The sequence below is a fragment of the Eucalyptus grandis genome, chromosome 5, assembly GCF_016545825.1.
Source record: "Eucalyptus grandis isolate ANBG69807.140 chromosome 5, ASM1654582v1, whole genome shotgun sequence".
Classification (NCBI taxonomy): Eukaryota; Viridiplantae; Streptophyta; class Magnoliopsida; order Myrtales; family Myrtaceae; genus Eucalyptus; species Eucalyptus grandis.
This window is the reverse complement of record NC_052616.1, coordinates 55210099-55235699: the sequence shown is the minus strand read 5'-3', so window position 1 is coordinate 55235699 and position 25601 is coordinate 55210099. Positions and strand designations below refer to the sequence as shown.

At 37.4% G+C, this 25601-nt stretch overlaps 1 protein-coding gene across 1 annotated transcript; it reads right to left on the bottom strand.

Moving 5' to 3' along the window:
* Positions 1 to 259: 259 nt before the first annotated feature.
* On the bottom strand, positions 260 to 11983 carry LOC104447075 (putative receptor-like protein kinase At4g00960). Its single transcript, XM_039313912.1, has 8 exons — positions 11774 to 11983; positions 11578 to 11638; positions 6343 to 6498; positions 2165 to 2286; positions 1803 to 2013; positions 1309 to 1546; positions 1028 to 1178; positions 260 to 793 (listed from the first exon to the last, which is right to left on the bottom strand). The coding sequence occupies exons 1-8, from the start codon at positions 11981 to 11983 to the stop codon at positions 458 to 460; spliced, it is 1485 nt and encodes a 494-aa protein (XP_039169846.1). The 3' UTR covers positions 260 to 457.
* Between the last annotated feature and the right edge of the window lie 13618 nt (positions 11984 to 25601).

Genomic DNA, 25601 nt, shown 5'->3' with positions numbered 1-25601 from the left:
AAAGGTAAAATCCTGACCGTATCAATTTGATGTGGGAGAACACGTCCTTAAGATCAAGCTGATCTGGGCTTCACCTAACCTGCTATATAAAAAAAAGTTGAAAAATAATGTTGACACAGCATTTTTTATCACTTCATTCGGTTAGAGACAACTTTCACTTAAATTCTTGTTCCGTACTTTTGTAAATGAGTCTTATAGAAGAACAATAATTTCCAAATGTGCTTAATTACAGTAGATCTATGTACGATTTAGCCTCAAATAGTAAGAAAACCTTAGAAGAATCAATAGCTATTATGGATTGCTTGTAGGGATTCCTCTCTTTTAGCACATGATTGCCGTAGAGCTTATTCTCCAAATACATTGATTTTTGCTTTTTGTTAATGAAAAATCTCAGCTGAAGGCCAAGCATTCTCATTGCAAGACCATCCATGAAGAAAGAGTTCCATCACACCAGCAATCACCGGGGGTATAATTCGGTAATCGACATGCCATTAGTTGATAAAGGCATAGTCCTCCTGGTGGATTGCTCCAATTCAAGCTCTTCCATTGGGACTCTCTGTCCCCGCAAACTACTTTGGATGAAGAAGGCTGGATGTTGAGGCAAAGGTAGGTTAATGGAATTGCTATTGAGCATGAAAACTACGGTTGCCATAGTGGGTCTAATAGCCGGATCTTCTTGAATGCATAGTAAGCACATGTGTAGGCATCGAAGTACTTCGTCTCTTGAATATGAATCCTCTATAGTCGGGTCCAACACTTCCAAGGGCCTGCTGTCGCTCCACCGATTCCACACCTGCAAGAATAAGTTTGTAAAATCTTCACAAAATTGTGGCATTAATTTGATGACTCATCATGGAAAACATTTGAAACTTACGAAAAAAATCATATATGACCACGGAACAAGAAAATAGTCACAAGTGTTTTGCAGGCTAAAAGACTAAGTTTTACAGGAATTTCAATTTCACTTGGCGAAAGTTACAAAAAATTGGAATGTAAATATTTGTTGCAGTAGCATGGTGAAACTTACATAAGTAGCAAGATATTCACCCCTGTCCAATTGGGGATAGAAGTTATTCTTCTTGCCGCAAATGATCTCTAGAAGCAGTATGCCGAAACTATAAACGCCGGATTTCACTGAGAACTCTCCATGCATTGCATATTCCGGAGACATGTAACCACTGCCAAATTGAATATTAGCTATAAGCATATTGCATATTTAGATGCAGATCGCTCAGCATCCTTAAATATATAAAATGATAAAGTCCAACATCCGTTTACAAAGTCAACCATTCAAAAACTAAGACTTACAAAGTTCCCACAATTTTATTTGTGCTAGCTTGATTTTGATTGACTCCAAAAATCCTTGCCATGCCAAAATCTGAAATCTTTGGGTTCATTTCATTGTCCAACAAGATATTGCTACATTTTAGGTCACGATGGATGATCCGAAGTCGAGAATCTTCATGCAGATAAAGCATTCCTCGAGCGATTCCGGATATTATTTTATAACGTATGGGCCAATCCAATTGTCTCCTTTTTTCGAGATTTGCACGATTGCTCCCAAAATTCATTATTGTGCTAGCATGTGAACCTATTCAAAAACTCAAGGCGAAGTCCATAACACAATAGCAAAATATATTTATTCTCATTCATTAAATTTAGCTTAAAGAAAAAACCTATAATCAGCTGAAAGAGCAAAACACTCTTAGTTATAAAGTTTCCACGACTAGTGAGATCTCGACAACATTTGATTTCGAGCAAATTATAAATTATGCATATAAGAAGGTTAAACTGTAACATACCAAATAAGAAGTAATCAAGGCTTTTATTTGACACAAACTCGTAGGCCAATAGCTTTTCAGCTCCTTCTAGGCAAAATCCAAGCAATCGTACAAGATTTCTGTGTTGAAGCTTGGCAACTAATAAAACTTCATTCTTGAATTCTTCATCACCCTGTCTTGAGCTTTGAGATAGCCTCTTCACCGCGATTTCTTGTCCATTAGGAAGTCTACCCTAAAGTTTTGTATAAATCATTTCATTCCTTATCACCACTTCTTAAAACTAACATAAAAAAGCTTTACATGTTTCTTTTTCTTCGAAATCGTCATGTTTAATTCATAGGCAAAGCATTCTCGACCGTTTCCAATCAATATGTAATAGGTACCTGGAAAACTTCACCAAATCCACCTTCACCCAATTTCTTTTCAGGAGAGAAATCATTTGTCGCGTATTGCATTGTAGCCAAATCAAATTGCAAGGACTCCATGGTGGTAAGTTCATTTGCACCTACATCACCAAACAAGTCAATGTGAATATCAAATTACATTGACAGTGGTTCCTAGTGGGGTTTATTGGGTTGTCAGTGCTTCGAAACATATCACATCGAAGAGCACCAAACTAGACCGGCATGGTTGTGTCCCCAACTCCAAAGCAATCTTTACTCTCTTGATTGGTAATGATGGAAAAAAAGAAAAAAAAACAAAATCATCAATACTATAGGAGACAAAGTAATAAAATAAATCTCTCATCATGATCACTTCTTCATGTTGAGGGTAGTGTTTGTTAGGTTACCTTGTTAAATTATGTCTTGAATTTCAGTCCATAAGCAAAAGTCCAAATCTTCATAGGAGATTTCCTACTTAAGATATTTGTTCTTGATCCAATGTATATCTAAACTAGAAAATTAAAAGAAAAATGGGGGGTGGGGGTGGGGGCACACAACACTTCCAAGCGAAAAAAGGAAATGAAATATATGGAAATCCAAGTTGGATTCGATAAGGGATTCACAACTTGTAAGGATATATTTGTTCGGTTAGTTTGTTAAAGTGATAGATGATTGGCTTGCTCCATTGACTTTAGTTTCTTCCCAAACAGGGATAAGTACATATTACTCTGATACAAATAATCATTAATCCGCATCCTTTAGAAACCAAAATTCTTCTCATCAAATATGTCGATTCTCACTTTCCCTTCTTATGTTGTTATCAATTTGCTTCAACTCAACCAAGCCTTGGTTTGACCAATAGTTATAGAAGCAAGCAATCAAACAATAAAATAGGCAAAACCAAAAAATAAATCGAACACTAGATTTATGTGGTTCAATTGGTGTGAGCTACGTCCATGGGGAGAGAGGCAAAGAGTTCTACTATAGATCAAGCGATCCAATGAAAATTACAACCACAATAGAGTCACTCAAACACTCTTAGGGCCTGTTTGGCAATTGGTCAAACAGTGCCTCATTCTATTTTTTTAGTTCCCAAAACTGAAAATAAAAATAAAAATAAAAAAATCCGTTTGGTAGCTTTTTTTGTTCTCGAAAATAGATTTGGAATAGAATCAAGAAGTAAAAAAAAAAAAAAAGGTTGTTTCTTTATTCTCAAGAACAACTTCATAGTCAAGTCTTTTTTTTACTCTTTGTTTTTCTTCTTTCCTTTTCTTTTACTCCTTCATCCTTTGGCCGGCAACCTTGTTGGAGCATCATTGGCCCCCAGCAAGGCCAAGTCTTCCTGGTAATTAGGTGAGGGCTTGGCCTCTTCCAAATCTGTGAGGCTGAGTTCACCTAGCCACCGACGAGGCTTGCCCTTGCTAGGCCATTGCGAGGTCGGCCTCACCATGACTAGGTGACACCACCCACGAGATGGTCTAGTGAGAGCAAGCCTCACCAGCGATTGGACAAGGCTTGACCTCACCCAAATCTAGCGAGATCGGCCTCGCCGAAATTTGGGCGAGCTTAGCCTTGCCGAGACCGGCAACACTCCAATGAGGACGCCGGCCCTCATCTAGCAATCGCCAACTTGGCTAAGGCCAATAACCGGCCAAAGGATAAAGGAGAAGAAGAAAAGGGAAAAATAAAATAAAATAAAGAAAAAAGAGAAAAAAGTGATAATTATTTAAAATTAAAAAGAATTCTAAATCAAAAACGAATTTGAGTATCTATCAAACGCAATTCTATATCGGTAATAAAAGTTTTGGATAATTGTCAAACGCCTTAAAATGGTCAGAAACTTATCTAAGGAACATAATTTAAAAAAAAAAAAAAAATCATTTTTGAGTAGAAATTATTCTTAGAAATAGAATGATTACCAAACAGGCTCTTAGTATTTCCTAGCCCTCAATTGCACCAAAAAACTCACATAGTATTTAGTCTCACAATTCCTCACAATAATTCCTCAATCTCACAAAAAAAATTAACAAATCTTACTGCAGTATTTAATTGGCATCAACACTAAAAGCTATCAAGGTATAATTCATGAAGAAATAGCTTCTTGTATACTCTTCACAATGAAGACACTTCTTATATATAGGCAATAGCAAGATCCAAAATGGAAACCTATTTTTTTAGGAAATCTACTCCAACTAGGAAACCAATTTGAATTAGGAAAGTTTCATTTTCCTTAAAACTCAAAACATATTTTTACCCAAGAGTAGTTGGCTTTATTTCATGGAATTGATAGATAGTCTTCTAATGAAGGCCAAAATCTGTTTTTCCTTGTCACGAAAGCATTGAGATTAGATTCCATTCGTTTTTCGAATGCAATTTCTCTAAGCAAGTCGGGAAGTGTGCACTTCAGCTTTCTTCTCCTAATAGATATATCGGTGATTGGTAGTTTGAATTGTCCTGATGCTTAGAATAGAGAGATTTTGACTGCTGATTGGTGAAATTTTTATGGAATTGCTGCATTTATTTCATCTAGAAGGCCAGAAGAAAGCTTTGACCTTCCCAAACTATTCCTAATATTGGTGGCATTATATATGCTTGTCCAGTCTAAGTATAGTTTTGAAGGTAGAAATAGCATGAAAGATTGGATTCTTCATTATTGAATACTGCCTTTGATTTTTTATTGTCGTTAATTGTTTCTCGGTGGTGGTTCTTTGGGAAAATCGTCTCATTAATCTTAAACCTATTGTACAAATGTCAATTTAGTCATAAACTTTTTAATTGTATCATATTTTGTCTTAAATCTTTATGCGAAATTTCAATATAATCATTTGGCTAATTTTTGCGAGAAATTGCTAATATGGTGGCATGCCACATAGGATGGCCAACCATGACTAGATTGCCACATCACCGATTTCTGTCGAAAAATGATCGGAATGACTATATTAGAATTTCGTGCAAAGATTTAGAGCTAAATTGGTAAAATTGAAATGTTTAGAACTGAATTGACATTCGTATAACGGGTGTATGACTAATTGGATAATTTTTCCATAGTTGTACATAGGGGATTTCCATGATGGATTGATTCTTGATCTAAACCTGCCTATTCCACCAACTCATTTTTATGTTTTGGTTCAAGATTATATCTATTAAAAAAATAGAAAAGATGCATTATTTTACTACAAAAACCGTCCTTAGTCAAGTGGTTGCGTGGTTCTTTGTCTATATTTAAGTCATGGTTTTAATCTTGGCGAACGCAAGTTTTTTTTTTCTCCGTTGAAAGAGGCTTCAAAGCCAATTTTTCCATAGTTTCAACTTAGGATCCAGCCTGATTGGGGTACTGGCTCAGAACCAAATCAATCAGCCCAATTCCTGAGTCGAAATGGATCCAATGCTCACCCCAAGTTGTATAGCAGCAGTACTAAATTGGCAAATTAGCAAAATTGAAAAGTTTAGCTACTAAATTGATTGTCGTATAATAAGTTTAGAATTTTTTATATAATTATTCCATAAAACTAATGTAATTTGCAAGTTTCTCTTGTTTTAATATAATTGATGTATAATCATGATAAACATCATTTTTCGGTTCGATTATAGGGGCACAACTTTTTTGAAGTACATATAAGAAAACGGTGTATTGCTAACAGAAGTTGACACTGGATTTTAGTCAAATGTTTCTGATATCAAATGTACTTTAGCTTTTAATAATAAGTTTAAAAGGGAAATTATTGATATTTAATCATTGATAAGTACAAAAGGGTGTATAACGACAATACGTACCCGTGCGCATACAATGTTCTAAAAGCTTGTAATAAGGATTAGCTCCACTAGTTTGATATGGTACGGCTTGCCCGACCATCTTAAATAATGAAAAGGGGTGTTGTTGCAGTTTCTATAAAATATTCAACGAACATGTCATCATTCTAGTAGATTAAAGTAACTTTATGGAGGTGTCTCATCTAGTTTTGTGGTATTTCAGTTTTAGACTATGTATTACCAAATTCAGAAGTTGCACTCTTTCACGGCCAATTTTCAGCACAACATTGCTACACTATAGCTACAATTACGTCAAACGGACTCTTAATTTGTATAATTCCATATGGAAAATAAAGAAGTTTCATAATATGCTAAATTTATATAATATAGATAGTTTATGAGAAAATAATGGCAAATTGTCAATTTACCGTTTATTGCTGTGATGACTTCATGCGTCTTCTTTCCTTTTCTTCGAAGCCAACAACTAGTGAGAAAGAGAAGTACCATAACACCTCCAATAGGAACAGCAATGGCGATGGTTATCACGGTAGGTTTGTTGCTTTTTCCTAATTTGTAGCTTATTCCTGCAAACGTACCATTATGTGAATGAGACAAGTGCCAAACTAATGTTGCAGCTTTTTACATGAAAGCATGACCAATATCTAAACATTCTAATATTCTGCTTCACTAGGTCGGATTTTCACCTTAAGACTGAAGCGTGAATCGATTATCCTTTAGTTTTAGCATTTTTTTTTTATTTTTTCCTCTTTTTATATTTTATTTTTGGTTATCCCATCTATTTTATGTCCATGAAACACTTAAAAGTTCAGAATATGAATTTTGTAAAAGTATTTTGCCAGACCAAAATATGAGATATAAAAGATGTGGAGGAATTTTTTATCCAACTTTTATGCGATAAGAGATTTTACTGAAACCCTCTTACTAAATGATGTGGAATTGTTATTGATTGTTGATCATTTAATACATGGATCCCATTTATTTTAACACCTACTGAGAGAATTTCCATTAAATTTCTCAGAATGTCTACCATTGCTAAGCAATCTTATACTGATTAGCTTCATTCTCGGACGATCAAATACAGTTAAGCCAAGTTTTAGCCTCTCTTTTCCTGTGATGACAGATGCTATGAAGTTACAGCCATAATCGGAGATTTCATGCGGATTCGGGTCACCAATGTTTCAATTATGGCCTTGCAATTTTCTTTCCCTCTTCTTTTTGACCGAATGATGAGAAGTGACGAACATCTGCTATTGCTTCATTACATTCCCCCGACTCACAATCTCATACGACAGCTTGAGAGCTAATGACAGTGCAATGTTTTTGGTAGAGTCGGTTACTGTTTCAACTCCTAGTTCATTACTTTCATGAATTTCTAACGGAAATCAGAGTAATGACAGTGCAATGTATTACAGAAAACAGCCAATGCCGGTTTGCAAATGCTCTCTGGTCAAAGATTTCTGCTGAGTTATAAGATGCTCCCCATGCGCACATATTGGGCCACTATATGCATGAGGACCACCAACGGAAAGGACAAAATAAATTAATTACATTTTTTTATTAATTAGGGTTAAAAAAAAAAACCCTAATAAAGGGGCATATATGTCTATTTTCGGTATTTTGCCAAACCAAAAATAAGATATAAAAGATACGGAAGAATTTCTTATCTAACTCAATCCGGAGAAATGCTATACGCAATAAGAGACCTTATTGGAACCCTCCTATTAAATGGATTTGCCGATTTTTTGTGGGTTGTTGATCCTTTTATGCATGGATCCCACTTATTTCAGCACCCAATAAAAAATTCGCCACATCATTTATTAAGAGGATTTCCACAATTTTTTTTTTAAAATATCTAATGTTGCTAATCAATCTTATCCTAATTAACTTCATTTTTTGGACGATCAAACACGATTAAGGTAAGTTTCAACCTATCTTTTCCTTTGACGTCAGATGTTATAAAGTCCTAGTAATAATCTACCAATTTTTCAATTATGCCTACGCAATTTTCAGACGCTTTTCTTTTCTTTTTGTGTAACTTTTTGCGTTTATATTAATTAACAAATAGTGGTGACAGAATGATAAGAAGTAAGGAAGATCTGCTAATGATTCATTACCCTAGCCTAGATTCACTTTAATTATCAATTTAATTATCTCATATAACAGCTTGTGAGCAATGAATGCCATAAATTGTGCTTCAATGAACTGGCCATGATGGTTGTCTTGAGTAGTAGCCCCCATCTACCTTTGCCAAAAATTTGGACCAACGCACACCTTCTTTCTATGAAACACGGACACGGCTTCCGTGTCGTGTCAAACATGTCCAACATGGTCTGACATGTTTGGACACACCCCGACATGCAGTCAACACATATCGGATTTTTCAACACGTAATAAACTCTTCTTGACATGTTTCGACATGCGTGTCTAGGAGAGAATCATTGAAGAAAATGATGGAGGCTGGAGGCGAGGCCGAAACGATGAAGGAGGGCTAGAGAAAGAGTAGAGACTGAGGCAACCGAAAGGCTGCGATTGCGATGCTGCAATGGAGGGCTGGCGGTGAGGCTGCGGTTGCAAAGGAGGAAGGGTTGGAGGTGAGGCGACGTGCAATTGTGATGAGGCAACCGAGAGAGAGTGGAGATCAAGAGGAAGGAGGAGGATGAGGTGATAACATTTAGGGTTTTAGGAGGAGGAAACTCAAAAAATTAAAAATGGGATTTTGATGGGATGTTGGCGTGATTTTTTCTTTCTGGAGGGAGGGGAGGGGGGTGGGTGGACGAGAGGTGACTTCATTCTTGAAGAAAGGAAGTGACAGGTGGTTGGGGAGGGGGAAGAAACGGGGAAAAACGATGGAGTGAAATAAATCTGGGGATGGGGTGGACTCGAGGGGCTTTTTCTGTTTTTTTTTTTATCAGAAAAATAAATAAAAGAGGCTATAAAGTGATTGCAAAGATAAAATTACTAAATATTGAATAATGATAAATTTTTTGGTCATCATAGAAGATCATAAAATTATTGAAATAAGTTCATTCTAATTTCTTTTTAGTCATTAATTTTATCGTTAGAATTAGAAACATGTCCTCAAACATGGATACGCATTAACTGTGAATATATTTTTCGAATTTCCTATGAATAAATTTATTAATATTATTAGTGTAAATTCATTGTAGGCTCTTTTTTATTATTTATTTAATTATGAATTTGAATTAAATTAATTAAAAATAAAAATATTCATTTAATATATAAGTTATAACGTGTTCTAACGTATCAGAATTCTCTATTTTTTAGAAATGACATGTTAGTCTATCGTATCGTATCATATTGCGTGTCGGTGCTACTTAGCCTTCTTTTGGCAAAAAAGTACTTATTCAATGTAAATAAATTGCATGAATTATAGAGCAGGTACTTTAAACTCATTTGAACGATTAATAGTGTAAATCTGTATGGAACCTGCATAATTAATTATAGAAAAAAAGACATAATCGCTTTGTACCTACCTTTTAAACAAGAGCGAACGTACCAGAAGGCCAGTGATTGATCAAAGAGAGGCCAGAAAAAAGAGAAGAAAAGAACAAAAAAATTATGGAAATTTAGGAAAAATTAACTAAAATTTAAAAATTGAAAAAATTATCCATATTAGTACCGACTATGCCATGTAAGACCATTGCGACTAACTAGATTGACACTCAACATTTTACGGCCAAAATTGATCAAAATGAGTAAATTGATAAATCATCAAAAAGATTATGATTAAATTAGTAAATTATAAAAATATTTGTGACTAAATTGATAAATCGTCAAGATATTTAGGAGTATATTGATAAATTGTTGAAATGTTTATGATTAAATTAGTAAAATTGAAAGGTTTTGGAATGCATTGGCTGTTGTACAATAGATTTATGATTTTTTGAACAATTTTTCACTTGAAACGTTTGATGGTTCTAGAGAACCTTTTTCCCACTTATCACCTAACGACAATCGAAAAATGTTTTTACAGATGTTAACATTAGCCTTTTCTTTTTGCAACTTCCCCCTCTCGCTCGATAATCGTCATTATGTTGAAAAGCTTTGCTTTTGAACGAATCAGAATGGTGTTCCTGAAGCGAGGCATGGGTTTTGGTTAACGTCAACATCCAATGTCAACATCTAATTTGTGTTCAGGGCTTATACCATCCGGACTGCTTGAAATATGTTTGTTATATACTCAATTATCACGATGGCATTTTAAATGCTATATAACTTGGAATGCACACGACATCTCGCGAGGCATGAGTTTTGGTTAACGTCAACATCCAATGTCAACATCTAATTTGTGTTCAGGGCTTATACCATCTGGACCGCTTAAAATATGTTTGTTATATACTCAATTTATCACAATGGCATTTTAAATGCTATATAACTTGGAATGCACATGACATAGAGCCCAGATTTCGAACACTTGCCCATAAAATTATGAGAAATAGTCAGTCACGCACAACGATTTGTTCCATAAAATCCCGACTTTTCCGCTCCTCTCGAAATTTTTGATAATATTTTTTTGCATGAATCATCGTGCCCACTTACCTATTATTGATCTCGACTTATGCGATGACGGGCTTATCTTTGTCTCAAAGACCGGGCCACTACGATTCCATATTGACTTCATGCAATTGCTATGAAGGTTGCAGACTATATTGTATAATATCTTATAACCAATGATTGAGATTGGAGTAGGCACGGACAATAACAAAGTTGAAACAATAGAATCTGCCTAGTTGACCTTTTCCGACACGCATCCTTATGGCCCGGGTCAATGCTGCGTTCTTTTCAGAATTTTAGTATAACAGGTGGCTTTCATTTTTAGTATCCGTAAATTCATTTATATGTAAATTTGGGTAATATTTAAATTTAATAATATTCAAAAGGGTGAAAAATGGTGATCATTTCTGACTTGGACGGATTGATTGAGATCGAAGAAAAGGGTAGTGCTAATTGAAATGGTAGAATATGATACGATAAACCAAGGGCGACCACGAAGTTTCTTGAGCAAAAATTAAACACAGTAAGAAAAAAGAAATGAAAAGAAAGGACTTGTGAATTGAATAATTGTTATTGAATGGACCGTATTTTGAACTCCTTAGACATTGATCCCAAATTTTGATTTTTCAATTGGCTATTAACCACCGATGATAAAAGTTTCTGGTTAAGGCACGGCTATATGTAATCTTAACTTTTTAACATACATGGCAAGGAAGCTGTTCAGAAAGTTTTATGTGGGGAAAGTTACTAATGTGAAAAACTTACTTTTTCTATGATTTATTGAAATTACTAACATCAAAAGTTAGCAACCCGCTGGATGTAAAAGTAAAGTGTTTCTAGGTAGAAGTGTATTGAGAGTTCTAGTGCAACATCCCAAATTTCACTTAGGCTCCATTAATTTCATGAAAATGAGTGATTTACAAAATATTTTTTTTTCTGAAAATGATAGCCTGTACTGCATTTAAAAAGAAACAAACAAAAAAATACTTTCATGGTTTACAAAAATTTTGAGACATAAATTATTGTTGATAATGAACATATTTCTCGCTAACTAATTTTTTCGATCGATATAAATAATGGTTTTTAAAAAAATATTTTCCAAATTATCAATTTTCTGCAAAATAAACGGAACCTTAGCTTCCTTTTGGCATTCTTATTCCATGACTTCGATCTCCTATTCTCTGAACTCTGCATGAAAGGACACAAAGTGGATCAACCTCGGCACTGCTGAGTAAACACAAGATATTATCAGCTTCACAGTCCTCTTCATGCCGATTCGGATTACATCGCGGGCGAGTCTTGCTTGCAATCCGACATGAGCACCGGTGAGAAGCCATCTCGGGCTAGTCTTAATAAATCTGTTAGCTTCTCTAGCGGCGAATGCCCGTCTTCATTCCGGCTTTTACAGGAGGGCCACCGGAAACGAAGTTCATGGGCCATCTCGCCGTGAATGATGGCGCCAAATGCAGCAATAATACCACTGGAGAGGCCCGGCACGGGTGCCCAAACAGCAAACAGGTCACCATCTGGCATAGGTGAGCGGTTGATTTCCAACTCTGTTAACGGACTTATGCAAACTAAGTACAATAAGAGGTAAACTTTGTAGTTACTATCGCGACCTTCCCGAATTTTTTGAAGGTGAATTACCTAAAGAAGGCTAATAGATTACTAAGTCTGAAGACTTGGTACGGACCCTCCCAAGTCCTACCAAACGCGACTTGATGTTAAGAAATTAATCTATTTAAACATGCAATTATATTCAATTTGGAGCCGCCACTAACCAATTAGGGTTGGTTAGAAACCCAAGTAAAGTATGGGAGAATACTTTACTATTGCAAACTAGAGATTCAGTGGGTCCGGGGACATGGTTACGCTAAATTAGTCTAACGCCATTTCGGTACCTTTTATTTTAATTTTAAAAATATTTTGCAGGCAATGTTGATTAATTTTAATCTAAGTTACTAACCTGCAAATGGTGGTCATGCGGGTGCACAATCAATAAAATAACATTCAAATAAAAAAAATGCTAATAAAAATGCATGTCCTAAACATGATTTCTAAATGACATGACACATAATTTTTCTTTTTCTTTTTTTTTTAAAATGTTAATTATATGCAATCTTAATTTAACTTAATATGCATGAATTTATTTTAATGACATGCGAGATATGCAATTCATATGATATGACTTAAACTTATCACTATATATATGCAATCTGATTTATATGATCCTAAATATGCATGTGCTACATGATATGGGATGAATGACATGGTATTTCTACATGCATGCTCTTTTACGATTTTTTTATTTATTTATGATGATTCATTTTTTGAATGCATATATGCAACCTATGCTAAATAATGATGATATGAGATTAATTATGAATTAACCTATTAACTAACCAAGGAAATGATCTTTTTTTTTTTTTTTAATGACATAATGTTTTTTACTGAAAAGAAAGTAACTTAACGTTGCTATGATCATCTTTTAGCATTTTCCTTTTTATTAAAAAAAACAATTAAACTATAACTCACATGGCATGCATAATATTTTGTGTTCCTCTTTTGTTTTACTAAATGAAAATTGACTTAATCTAAAACTAATTAGACTAACTAAAGTGAATGATATTCTAATTTATTTTAGGAATCAATTTAACTTAAACTATATTTTATCCTAAAAGCTATATAAAAAATCAAGACGTGCCAACATTATTTAAAATTAGCCCTAACAAAAATCACCCATCTAAAAGTATAATCTAAAAATTATAATCCTATAAATGCAATTCTAATTTTACTAACCCTAAAAATACAGTCCTAATTTACTAAACCTAAATGCTCTAATGCAATATTTAGATTTTTATTTACTTTTTTGATTTTTTTTTATTTTTTAAAAATCTTTCCGGACAAATAATTATTTTAAAAGAATGAAGATAAGAATTAAAATAACCGAAAAAATAATCCGTTGTCTCACGGATTAAATTAACAATTATTTTAACTCTATAATGATTTAACAATTGAAATGCTATCAAAATTCCTAAAAATTAAAGTAATTAAAAAAATGACCCGACGTCTTACGGGTCAAATTAATAATTACCATAATTTGGGATAAAACCCTTTAATGTCTACAAGGTCTACAAATATTGACATACAATAGTACAATTCAAATAATTAAACTTAAAAATAAGCTAACATAACATGAAATAAGTAAATAATAATAATAATAATAATAATAAATAAAAATAAACTACCTAAGGCTTGGAAAATGGGAGCAGCAACGGTGGTTCGGTGATGGGTCGTGGTGGAACGGCTCTCTCGGCGAGCACGGCGAAGAAACTCCGCGCGGGGGCGGCGAGGGAACTCGGAGACGGTGAGCTGCGACGAGCGAGGCACCAGGGTCACCGCTGGACGGGAACAGAGGAGCAAGCAATGTCACGGGCGGGGATGTCGGGCTCTGGGACGGGTTTCGGCGGTGCCAGGTCTTGCGGCAGAGCGACAGTCGGCGTCGGGGAGTGGAGCGGTGAGGTGCGCGTGGGCGTCGTGGCGATCCGAGGGCAGGGGTGACGCGGGCGGGCGGCTTCGAGCGCGAGTGGATTGGACAGGCGGAGCTGCAGTCGTTGGCTGGGCGTCGGAGCTCAAGCAAAGGCGCCGAATTCTGGTGTTGCTGGTGAAGGGCACGTTAGAGGCAGAGTAGCATAGCAGCAAAAGGGGCTATAAAAACGTCGAGCGCCAGGCGAAAGATGGCAGCGAGGCGTCGTGGGTGTTAACACGGAACACCGGCGAAGGGCGTCGCGAGCCAAGAGACTCCAGTGCAAGTGCTGATCGGAAGCGAGGCCGCCGTGGGATCCGCGCAACGAGATCTGGTAGGCAGCTAGGCGGACAGGGTCACTGTGGCAGTGCGGCGAGTTACTGGCGTGCCGGCGACGACGAACAGAAGTGGCGGAGTGGTGCGATGGCGCGGCGAGGAGGCTGCTGTGAGTTGCAGAAAAAACAGTGTGGGCGGCGAGTGCAGGGGAGGAAGACGATGCCCCCTTTTCTTTGTTTGACTGGTCACTCTCACTCTCTCTCTCTCTCTCTCTCTCACGTCGCTTTCACACCTTCCCCTTCTGTCTTTCTCTGCACACTTCTTCTCTTTTCAGCAAAAGGAGGAAAACTTTTGACTTTCCTCTCATGAATACTCTACTGTTCTTTGTCTACATTCCCTACGCTCTCTCTTTGCAGAAGCAAAAGCTTCTCTTCAATTTTCCTTTTTTTTTTTTTTTTTTTTTTTCCCTCGTCGAAGAGAAGTCACCCCATCTTTTCGGTTCGAAGCCTCGCATTTTATAGTGAAAGCGCTCGAGTTGTTTTTGCAGACGAGATATTCACTCAACGACTCCAACAACAAAGTTGCTCCAAAATCACACGGTTGAGTTTTTGAATTCAAAATTATTTTTTAAAAAATTTCCCTCTAAATTTAAATGAGGTGTCAACAGCTGCCCCTCTTTGAATGGAAGCTCGTAGAGGTTTCTTTCAAAGATAAATGACACCTAAATTTAGACCATGCAGAATGAATGCAAAATGAATATGAAATGCATATGCAAATGTTAATTGTAATGACTTTTTTTTTTTTAAGAAATGGACTCAAATAAATGCAAGGTCATGCAATTAATAATGCCATGTAAATGCAATAATTTGGTCAAGAACGTAGATCTCAATGTGTCCACGCCCAATGAAATGCAAATACAAAGAAGAACACGTACCTGTCATACTTATCTGGAGATTCAGAAAAGTATTATTAGGTGTGAAATGATTCCTATGAGACCTAACAAACATCTAGAAATCTCTTCAGATAATTGAAAGGCTCAAAGTCTTCGGGGATCGGAACTCTCATTAGATCCCAAGCACTTGGAAATTGCATCGAGTACTTAAAATTTCAAAAATCTGATTCTTATGTCAGATCATTGAAAGCATTTATAAAACATCTGGAAATCACATCAGATGTTTGAAAAGACAAATACTTGGAAGTCACATCAAGCATTTAAAGATTCAAATATATGGAATTCATACTAGACATTTGAAAACATTTACTAAACATCTGGAAATCACATCAGACGTTTGGAAGGACAAACACTTGGAAGTCACATCAAGCATTTAAGGGTTCAAATATCTGGAGTTTACACTAGACATTTGAAAATATTTTATAAATGGGTACTTGGAATTCTCATCAAGCACCAAGATGACTAAACAAACTCAGGGTTTCAAAGACAATTTTTTGGTCTTTGAGGAAAAATTCAATGAAGGTCCATACATGATGGCTTTATCAAGCTTCTATCGGAAAAATTATCACAAGGACAATTTTTAGTTATAGCGTGAATCTCTTGAACATGCTAAATGAGACACTTTTGGTGTGAAAAGGCTTTTTCACTCACTCTCATTTAGGAGGCGTTATTTGTCCCAACCATTGATGCGGGAATATATCACTCAATCTTATCATCATCTTGTCGACAAGAGTTCGAATTTTCTTGCAAACAGTACGACCTTACCAATCTGAGAGGTCTTTGACAAGGATTGTAATGTGGATTTGGTCAATGGCTTAGCAAAGGGACTCTTGAGTCAAAGCAATTGAAAGAACAATTCTGTAATCATCTCCGGGTTTACAAGTCAAGAACCCCGCAAAATGAGAAAGAAATAATCTTGCTCGCACTTCTTGAGCAATGCTTAAAACATGTGAATTCCCATGTTAATTTAAGTGCCATAATCTAGACTTTGTAAAGGACGTAACATAGGCTAGATTCATGGGTTGAGAAACGAAAGGATCGTTAGGCTCAAAAGGTGTGTAAAGGGTGAGAGTTGGTGATCATCTTAGCATTGCCACCAGTCTCTCTCTTCACCACAGATTGTCTTCTTGACAGATTTCTTTATTGGCTCAAGAGTTTATCACTGATGCCAATGATTATTCAACTGGAGATCTTTTCTCAACACACATTTTTTTTAAAATCATTTTCTTTGATGATGGGCATCGATCAGGCACACCACTTTTTTTATGCCCCCCAATTCATCAGTCATTTCTCTCTTCTTTTCACGGGCATTGGCCTTGCTTTTACCAGGCATACTGCTTTTTATGCCCCTTGGTTCTATTTTTATTTCAGTTCTTGTGCACAATGCATGTGTCAAGTATACTTTGAATGACACTCGAACCTTCAAGGGTCTTCATCTACCTCTTGCCTTGCCCCAGTGTGGGGGATGATCACCAACTGGGTTTAAAAGAAACGAAATCACAGGCTCAAGTGGGCTATGCAAAGGATATAAGTGTGTAGGATAGTGAAAGAAACGCTCTTCATCATCCTAAGGCACTTAAATTACCACATGAATTTAATGTAAAAGCATAACTTAAAGATTGATGCAAGTGAGAGCAAGAAAATTTCTATCCATTTCACCCTCCTTCAATGTCAACTTACCTCCATTTGCCCCGATGTGGGGTGGTCCTTGACAGGGGTAGTATGAAAGAAATTCTTCAAGTATTTTGGCTCAAAGAAGGGTTAAACAAGGGTTCACCAGTAGTGAAAAGAGCTGCCCCTCGTCATTTTAGTTGTCGTACTTCTTGCAAGAAAACTCTTCACCTTGAAACACAATATGTTTCCATACTCACCTCACAGTGTATAGACAAGGGACTGTGTATGGGATAAGGCTTGCCTTTCACGCCTCATTTAGCATGTTCAAGTAACTCGACATCTTTCACTGAATTATCCATTTTGATAAATTTCAAGTGGAATTGACAATTGCATAATATCATGTGAAAGCATTCTATAATAACAAAAAGGCCATGCTCTATTCTTGCACATCAAATCATAAAGTCAAAGCTGTTAAGTGTCTGTGTCTTGCCCCTCTTTGCAAGGGAACTCATAGAGGTTCCTTAAATGTGCGCAAAGCTGCACCTGAAACATAAAGCAGATAATTAAATGAAACAAACAGGGTAAATTAGATGCATGCTGGAAAATTATTTTATTTTGAAAAACTTTTCAAGGGAACATGAAGAAGCCCAGCCTTCAGAATTAGCTCCTTGCCATTTTCTTTTGGGTAGGATTTCATCACAGGGCTAGTTTGGCGTACTTCAACATGCCCTTAAAACACGAAAATCTCCATGTATTTTATTGGATGAAAAGCAAATTACATTATTGAAATAAGGGAAATCATAGAATTGAAAATGCAAATATGCAAATATGCAAATATGGAAAGCAATGAAGACTCCTTCGCAGAGGAGTGTAAATAATTAAAATTTTCCTACTCTCGAGCTTTGTCGATGGCAAACACTAAATTCTCTTCGAATAATTCAGTCATTCTTTCAAGTGCGTCATCAGAGCTCTCAATCTTTGGAGGTGCGGGATCATCTATGCCACCCCATCCATCTGGGATGATATCCCGTGGGTCGAAGTAGGAGCTGGGAGGAGCCAAATACTTTACATAGTAATCGAATTTGCCACTTGGTTGTCCCAGGGTGTCCATCACTTCTGCTTCTTCATGCATTATCTGAAACATGGTGGGCTCAACATCAAAACTGAAAATGGCATTCACAGCTTCTGAGTGGTCAAGGAGTGGGTTATTCTGGATGTTCGGCTGTGCATCGCGGAATGAGACCACCTTGGCATCCAAAAGATTTTGGATTTTGTGTTGCAACGTATAGCAATCGTCAACAGAATGCCCTACCTCCCCCATATGGTAAGCACATGCCTTGGAAGAATCATAGTTGGGGAAACGCTCGGGATTAGGTCACTTAGGCTCCTTAGCGAGTAATCCTTTCTTCTGAAGGGTTGGCAAGATCTTTGACAATGGCTTAGGAAGAGGCGTAAATTGACGCTTGAAAGAGTTCTTCTGCTGGCCAAAGAATGGTCGTGCTCCTCCTTGATGGGTGTTCGGGGTAGGGCGAGGTGGTTGCACATAAGCTGCATTAACCTCTGCTACAAGTTCCTTATCCTTCTTGGTTGAGACTCTCCCATATGAGTTGGTTTGATCAGACACCCATCCATCATGTAATGCTATTTCAATTCGCTCACCAATAGGGATTAGCTAATTGAATGACTCGGCGGTCGATCCCAGCATCCGATTTCAATATTCAGGTGGGAGTGTCTTCATGAACAAATCCATCAGCTCCTTTTCTGTCGGCTCTGGAGTAATTTGAGCAGCTATGGTCCTCCATCTTGTGACGTATGCCTTGAAAGATTCCGTCCTCTTCTTCTCAGTGCGAAGTAAATCTTCTCGAGATGGAGTGATATCAATATTATACTTATATTGCTTGAAGAATGCATTAGTCAAATCCTCCCAAGTCTCCAGCAGATTAATCTTTCTCATGATGTACCATTGCAGCGCCGGTCCTGTCAGGCTTGCTTGAAATTGTTGAATCATCAAGGGAATGTTATCAACATATTGGGTCATCCTGACCACATAAGTCTGCAGATGGATCTTCGGGCAAGAGGTGCCATCATACTTTTCAAAGTCTGGCATTTTGAACTTCTTTGGCATCTTGATTTTTGCATAATGGGATAGATCAGTTGGATCTTGACTAAATGAACCCTGTAACTGCTTAAGTTTCTCCTCGATTTTCGCCAAGCGTTTTTCTTGCTCAGTCTTCGGTACAGCCGGCTGTATCACTTGTATCTCCTCATCAACAACAATTTGAGGCGTGTCAGTAATTTTCTCCTTGGAGACATCCTTAGAGATTGATGGGCCACTTGTGGATATATTCTTGCCTTTATCTCGGATCAGCTATGGGAACATGTTATGGTAACACCACTTCATCTTGCGGAGCTGGTGGAGCAGTGTTTGCTTGGAGAGAATCGATCTGCTTAGAGAGCTGCTCAAGAACATTCAGGACTTGCTTCATCTTCGATTCGAGGGCAGCAATGCGAGTTTGTTCAGCAACATGCGTTTGTCCGGTGTTATCAGCCATTGTTGCTCTTGAACGGGTACGGATTGGCGATCTTGGGTGAGCCGTGTTGTCACCTATCAATGTAAAATAATACAGTAAGTATCATAACAAATGAGATTGGTCCATGACAACGGTCAATCGCTTATTTTATTAAGTGAAATCAAATTCCAAAGACATCAACTTAAAACGTTAAAGTAACTCCCTAGGAAATTAAATTCCTAAAACATCAATCTAAGAAATTGAAATAACATCATAAAGCCAGAATTAAACTCCTAAATCTAGCGACTCTTTTCTATATACAATTGGGAGATCACAGTCTTTCGAAGCTTCTTGTTTTGTCGAACCAACTCAGAAATACAAGCTTCTTTCCTTTCCACCGTTTCTTCAAGATTTTCAATTTGTGCTTTACGAGTGGGCTTCATGGTCACTTCAAGTATCACGGGAAGTAGAGCTTGAGGGATCTCGTGATGGTGGATATAATAATCCGAGGCATGAAAAATCCTCTCATTTCCTTTCAATCTTCTAGGCACCACAATCTTTTCCGAATGGCATTCCTTCCATGCATTTTCAAGACGCTCGATCTCATCGAGATATTTGTGATCCTTGCGCACGAAGCGGGCTTGAAATAGATTCACTCGGAGAGGAGGTGGGATATCTTGGAGCACTCGATACTGGCGGGCCACTCTATAAGAATAGTAAGATGTTGCACCAGTAATTCCCATCAGTGGAATTGGATTATCTGTCTTGTGAGAGAAACGAGCCACACTAACATGGAACCATTTAGCATACCATAGGAAGCCCTTGAGATCTGGATCTTTAAGAAAGGTCATCCAATCAAAAAATGATTTTCCAGTATACTTTTTTCTCTAAGATTGAAAATCTCTTTATTGGGTAACTAGAATCATCAATTTCATCTCGACGCATGAAATGACCAAACTCCTTCATGTGAGAAAGAAACCAAATTTGTAAAAGTTCAGGAGAGGCATTCATGATTTTTTCTCCATTTTGTTTAAAACGGTCGAGGGATAAAAATGTCTTAGCTAAGATCATGTTTATAAAATTCATGCCAGCACATGCTTGTCTGACCACCCATGCAATCGAAGGATCAATAGCATTTTTTCGATGAGGAAATATTATAAGTCCAAAGAATGCTAAGATGAATATCCTACCCTTTTGGCGCATTGAAGACTGATTAAAAAAAAGATTAGCCAAAAAGGAGAAAGAGCATGCATTATAATTAGCTGTCAAAACTTTCTTAACCTCATCAGTTTTAATTCTTAGAAATTGAGATAAAATTGATGTGGGTTCCACACCAAGAGGTGGCCTAACAAGTTCAGTCTCAAGGGGCATTCCTATGATGACGCTATACTCTTCCAGTGTTGGAGTTAGCTCATTCTTACCAAAAATAAATATACCCGTCTCGGGACACCAAAAGTGCGATATGGCTTGCAAAACACCACTATGGACTCCAATATCCAAAAGGGGGATGAGCCGTCCCAGTATTGACTCCACATAATCTTGACCTTCTTTACTTAATTTGTTCCACCACCCTCTGAGCTCAATCTTGGGAGTTGGAATGAATTGAATATCGGATCTCCCCATTGCATATAAAATAAGACCAACAATGAAACCTAATGTCATGAACCAACGAAATTGCAAGTAAGTAAATTGTAGTAGTGAGAGTTTAAACAACTTATTTTCACTGGTAATGGATGACAATCACATAGACACACGCATGAAATATGAGGCTCGATTTCTATCTAGATGGCTTAACAAAATGGAGCTAAGAGGATGATCTGACCGTTGCAGTCTCGCATTAACGTGTCAGGTTCTCCTAACCCCGACTCAGTCGAATGGAATACCCAATAATCACGCATGTCGCGACCCGATCTCGTCACCCCTCGAAAAGTATCCAAGGAAGGGAAAGGTCGGGTTTAGAGGTACTTTGATCATGAGAGTTTCCTCACGAGATCATGAGCTCTCCCAAGCTCATACCCCGCGTGACAACGGATTTATTTAAACAATCTAGGTATTTAACAACCTAAAAAAATACAGGAATCGCCACTAACCTCATTTTGGGGATCGGCTAGAAACCCAACCGAGGGTCGGGAGTATTCCCTCGATTCCTACGTAACCAGATATCTAGGTTCGGGGACTTGGGTTACGCTAATATTGCTATTAGCGCCCTTTCGGTACCTAAATAGTATGTTGTGTTTTTCTTAACATGTCAATGCATTTCTTTTTATATTTTCAAGATCGTCAATTCCTAGACTAAGTGATCATGCGTGGTTGATCATTTTCATGTTATTCTATTTCTAAAAAAAAAGAAAGGAAAACAACCAATGAAATTGAAATTACAAGACATTAAGTAAGCAATCAAGGAAAAGCAGTAAATTTATCAGGCAGTCCTAAAAAAAATAAAAGAGAAAACAATTAAAAAGAAAAGAAAGAAAACCCGCAACTCGTCGGGTTTTATACAACAAATGGAGCCCGAGACATATGTTGGGAAAATGGGTATTACATGAAAATGGTCGGAATGGACATCGACCTCCACCATCTTCATGCCTTCTCCATCTTCAAGGTCCTAATCTAAACCTAATCTAAAACACTAATAACTAGGTGCGTACAAATAAAAGAAACAATCAAACACATCAAGCAACCATTTTCATTTCTAAAGAAGTACAAGGCGAAAGTCAAGTTTCGAGTGATATCCTAAAGTTCAGCATTGATATGTGTTGCACCAAAATCATTCGTCAAATGATCACATGCAAAGCATATAATATGATAGGCATCCAAGCCATATAACCTTGGTCCTCAGTTAATCAAACAAATGAATTAGCTGACAAAAGATCATTCACCAAACAATATGCATCATTGAACATGTTCATGCTACATGTATATCCATCTAATCAATGCTTAATCCATAACTTCCAGCATGCAATCAGAATTGTAACAGAGCACATGAGACTATAAATTGTGATTGTTTGATGACAAATCGCCATGAAATTGAAGCCATATCTTATCACAAGCACGTATGAGTCTTTTTGATCAAAATGGCATCAATTCATAACCAAACTAACCACAAGTTAGAATCAAATGCACACTCAATCATGGTAACAACTTTCATGGCAAAAGTTTTTTTTTTTTTTTAACGTGAGCTACATAGAAGTTAAAGAAAATTCAAGAATGCACAATATCACGTCAGAATTGCAGCAAAATATTAGGATGTCATGACACATTAATAGTGATTTGACCTAAAAAGAAAATCTGAAGAATATGAAATTTTTACCACAGCGTGAACAAAAGAGAGACAAACAACTTTTGTTAAGGATCCAATCTTAGAATTCCTTAACAAGAAAATCATAGAAAAATGACAAAGCTAGCTTTGACAAGGGAAAAACAGGGGTCATGAATTTCATTTTACGACCGATTTCAATCATGCGAATCACAAGAGAAGTTGAGTCAAATTGTTATGCAAATCATGTGAAATCAGCATCATAGGAACAAATTTCACGAGGAAGCTTCTCAAAATTTTTTAACAAGTGAGTTTCTTAAAAATTCAAGAACATGAACAAGTCAATCAAGAATAGAACATGGTAGGATGTAACATAGGTATTTTACAACATAGTGAATGCAATTGGACACATCTACTATCTCATTTCAAGACTAACAGCAACTATCCACAGAAAAGACAGCATTTCCCTAATCAAATCAACTCCAACAATTCTGAAAAAAAAAATATAGCATGCCCAACAATCACAATAGCAGTATCTCAAATCAAGAAATCAGTATAACATTTGAACCAAAAGTTTCGTGATCCTGTCCATCTTTCCCTTCTGAACAAACATTTACAAAATGCATGTCACCGATAACCTTGAAGTACTCTACAGGACAGATTGCAAAACCAGCAAGCAAATGCATTTCAAAACAAAATCCTTAGGTGAGTCAGTCAAGCAAACATCAGAAGAGAGTAGTCATTTCAAGACATGAAACTTACAACTATTATGAAGGAATCTACTCTTGAACCCAGATTGCATGATTTGATTAATACCAAAGAATTGGGACACTCAAATTAGCAATATGAACTCTATAGACTAAAGCATGAACAGTTGATTTGAACCCTATAAGAAGAATGAATGCAAGGCTGCACAAAATATAGACCTTTATTCGCATTACAAAGAGGCGAGATATCTTTACAATGCAACACTTCTCTTCCTTTTAATGATGGAAGCTCGTCAAGAATAAACGCTAATGATATTGTGAATCCACTGGTAGATATGAAAATCTATTGCTGCATGCTACGGTCAAGAATCTAAGCAACAAGAATGATATTTACATGATTCACGTACTATTCTATATAGGTAGAGAAGAAAGTAATGTAGTACATGCGCAATTGAACTACATATAATGTTCAAAGACTTTATCAATAAACAGGAAATATTGCCAAGACGAGCAACAATGACAGTTCTGAACCTATACACAGGTTCCATGATCTAAACGAGACACTCGGAAAAATTTGAGCATAGACAATCAGACGCATTCATCCAAATGATTCGGTCCTTCGATATCAGCATACTCTAAAACCACAGTTGATGAAAGACTGGTGATAACAAAATTCTCAACTCCCGTGTATCAAAACAGAACAGTCGCCATTATTTCAAACAGAGACATCAATCCAACTTTCAAACCATGGCGAAATGCAAATTACTCACTCTCTGCCCATGGAAAGAACACTCAAGCTGCTCGGAAAAATAAACCGCACGACAAAATTACAAACAATACAAGATCATTACCCTTAAAAGAGCTGATCAGAGTTTACCCTCAACAGAGCCTATCGAAATCTAAAAGAAGCGAACGGGAACCACACCTATAGAAGAGAGCGTTCCTTTTGACTTCATAGAACAAACTCGTGCTCTAATGGCAAGCGTGGCGATTCCAATGGTTTTCAATCTCGCTTCAGGAAGATGCCAGGTTCGGTCGGTTCAATGGCTGAATCGATAAGAGGAGGATCCTCCATTGTCCGTTGGCGTGAAAAAAGCACATGTTTGCAGGGAACAAAGAAAACTTTAGGGGATGGAGGTATAGAGATGACTTCTAAAAAAAAACTTTATCAAAAGAAACAAATCTGTAATCTGAATGAGACTTGCTGAGATTTGTGAGGGAAAACCCTCGGAAATGACTTGATTCAGAGAGAAATCGTCGCCAAGCCTTCTTGCGCATGAAATCACCGGAAAAGCAGAATAAGGAAACGATATGAAACCGCTGCAAACGCCGCCGATCGGTCTCGGAGCTCTACCCTTGGAGCTGAGCCGAGACCCCCAAACTTGGCGCGGATCCAAAACTTTGCACCTCGAGCTTCGGAAGGACGCGATCGATCGAGCGAGCTCGATCCAGAGAGAAAAATCGGTCAAGCGTCGTTGTCGTCGCAACTGTCACCGATCCTTGTCCCAAACCGAGAGAGAAATTTGCTAAGGGAGAGATTCTCTAGTTTCCACCCCTTCGACAAGAGCTCGGGTGGTTGAAGATGAACGGAAAAGGTCGAATTAATGGTGGAATCGAAAAATTAGGGCTCGCGGCAGACGAGGGGCTCGAGCTGAGGGCACGCGCACGGCGGATTCGCTCCGCGACGGTGGCGACGACTTCTCGACCTCGCTGCTGGGTGATTCCCTCGCTCCTCTTTATACCTCTGACTCTGGGGTTTTCTTCCGGTGGACGTCGAGCGAGAGCGAGAGCCGACGATCAAGCGAGCGAGCGTTGAGGGAGGGAGCAGCCATGTCCGGCGCCGGAGGGTCCTTCGTCGGCCGCCGAGATCGGGAAGAAATCCAGAGAGAGAGGAGGTTGTTACGGCGGAAGAGACCGAGTGTGCGAGTCCGTTCCTCGCGTTTTTTCCCGAGCCCCGGGAACCAGCCGAGAGAGAGAGAGAAATCAATCCCAAAAGTGAGAGCCCCCAGGAGAGAGATTGAGCGGGAGCAGAGAGCCCCTCCAAAGAGAATTCGCGCCCGAAATTTTTTAGAGAGAGCTTCCTCAGCGAGAGTCCGTGTGAGAGTGAGAGAAAAAGAGAGCCCTTTTCTATTATTATTTTTTCTTTCTTTTATTTTCTTTTTTCTCCTTTTTCTTTTTCGTTTTCCTTATTTCTTATTATTTTTTTCTCTTTTCATTTCATTTCATTTTTTTCTTTTTGTTTTCTTTTTGTTTTCTTTTGTTTTCTTTTTGTTTTCTTTTTTGTTTTCTTTTTTTCTCTCTTTTTTTGTT

Excerpts from the sequence above, each read along its gene's own strand:
- LOC104447075 (XM_039313912.1), bottom strand. The coding sequence starts at position 11,983 with ATGCCAGATGGTGACCTGTTTGCTGTTTGGGCACCCGTGCCGGGCCTC. Across the intron at positions 6,499-11,577 it reads CAAAAGGAAGCTAAGGTTCC|GAATAAGCTACAAATTAGGA; the intron begins GTTTATTTTGCA and ends GTACGTTTGCAG. Across the intron at positions 794-1,027 it reads GTGAATATCTTGCTACTTAT|GTGTGGAATCGGTGGAGCGA; the intron begins GTAAGTTTCACC and ends TTATTCTTGCAG.